Below are 1,667 nucleotides of genomic sequence, written 5' to 3' on the forward strand. Positions count from 1 at the left end.
GGGACATTCCCCCCACTGACCCCCAATGTAAGGGACATTCATGTAATGAATCCCTATTGGTCAGTGGGGAGCATACACAGGAATCGGGGGGGTTCTGGCCTCTCCTGGTGGGGGTCCGTCTTCCAGGAGGGTGCTCCCCCTCTGCTCCCCTCATGTGGTCACCCCCGTGGCGGTCGCTCTTCCTTTATATGGCAGTCATGACATTTCTGGGTTTTGTATTTCAGTTCCTCTGGAGCCGCGGGCCGCGTAACCCTCCAGAGATGACGGCGTGGCTGCTGCGCTGCATTGTGATCCTGCTGGGCGTTGCGGCCCATCTTCACCCGGCCGGCGCCTTCCCCTTCATCCTCACCCAGCTGAGCACCCGTAAGAGCAGCTGCAAGGCCATCCCCAGCAGCATGACCCTGTGCCACGCGGTGGGCTACGGAGAGATGCGCCTGCCCAACCTGCTGGGCCACGACACCATGAAAGAGGTTCTGCAGCAGGCCGGGTCCTGGGTGCCCCTCCTCACCAAGCAGTGCCACGCCGACACCAAGAAGTTCCTGTGCTCCCTGTTTGCCCCCGTCTGCCTGAGCGACCTGGAGGAGGCCGTCCACCCCTGCCGATCCCTCTGTGAGGAGGTCCGCGACGGCTGCACCCCCGTCATGGCCGCCTTCGGCTTCCCCTGGCCCGAAATGTTTAACTGCAGCCAGTTCCCCGAGGGCAACGAGCTGTGTGTGCCCCCCGCTGGCCAGGATGAGAAGCCGCTGGTGGTGAAAGAAGGTGAGTGGCTCTGGTCAGGACTCGGGGGTCCGGAGGTGACAATTACCCATAATGCATGCCGGGCCTGGAGGTGCCAAACACAGGACATTGTGATTATCAATAAAGTTTTATCACAATATAGGAGATGTGGGCAAAATGTATTATGCTGTTTTAGATTCGGAGGCAACGAGCCGTGTCCCCAGAGCAGCATACATGCGTGTCCCCAGAGCAGCATACATGCGTGTCCCCAGAGCAGCATACATGCGTGTCCCCAGAGCAGCATACATGCGTGTCCCCAGAGCAGCATACAGGTCAGGACTCGGGGGTCCGGAGGTGACAATTACCCATAATGCATGCCGGGCCTGGAGGTGCCAAACACAGGACATTGTGATTATCAATAAAGTTTTATCACAATATAGGAGATGTGGGCAAAATGTATTATGCTGTTTTAGATTCGGAGGCAACGAGCCGTGTCCCCAGAGCAGCATACATGCGTGTCCCCAGAGCAGCATACATGCGTGTCCCCAGAGCACTATACCAGCATACATCTCACCGATTGGCGTGTGGGTCTCTGCAGGGCGGTGGCTATGCTGTGTGGAGAGTGCCGTCTCCGGGGGCTGTCTATGGCTGTGCCGGGAAGGAGGAGGCGATATAGAACCTGACAGACACTGCCAGGCCCACCGCACCCCAAACGCGGGAACCACTGGGGTTTAAATATTTAAAGGGCATCCCAACTCAGAACCACAAGCCCAACATGGCTTATTAGTACTGGCCCAGGGGGCAAATGCCCCCCAGCCTGGCCTAGGTCCTCCCATCCTCCCCTTCAGTCTTCTATCTGACCTCCGTCCTCCCCTTCAGTCTTCTATCTGACCTCCGTCCTCCCCTTCAGTCTTCTATCTGACCTCCGTCCTCCCCTTCAGTCTTCTATC

The 1,667-nt window shown here is 58.1% G+C and overlaps 1 protein-coding gene across 1 annotated transcript in view; it reads left to right on the forward strand.

The window, feature by feature from the left end:
- Positions 1–258: 258 nt before the first annotated feature.
- Positions 259–1,667, forward strand: part of LOC108803832 (secreted frizzled-related protein 2-like) — a 7,289-nt gene continuing 5,880 nt past the window's right edge. Inside the window, exon 1 of the mRNA XM_018575629.1 lies at positions 259–759. Within this exon, the coding sequence (XP_018431131.1) occupies positions 261–759 (499 nt within the window). The 5' untranslated portion in view covers positions 259–260. The remainder of the gene's footprint in view (positions 760–1,667) is intronic.

The sequence above is a fragment of the Nanorana parkeri genome, unplaced genomic scaffold (assembly GCF_000935625.1).
Source record: "Nanorana parkeri isolate BGI_ZX_2015 unplaced genomic scaffold, ASM93562v1 scaffold4299, whole genome shotgun sequence".
Taxonomy (NCBI): domain Eukaryota; kingdom Metazoa; phylum Chordata; class Amphibia; order Anura; family Dicroglossidae; genus Nanorana; species Nanorana parkeri.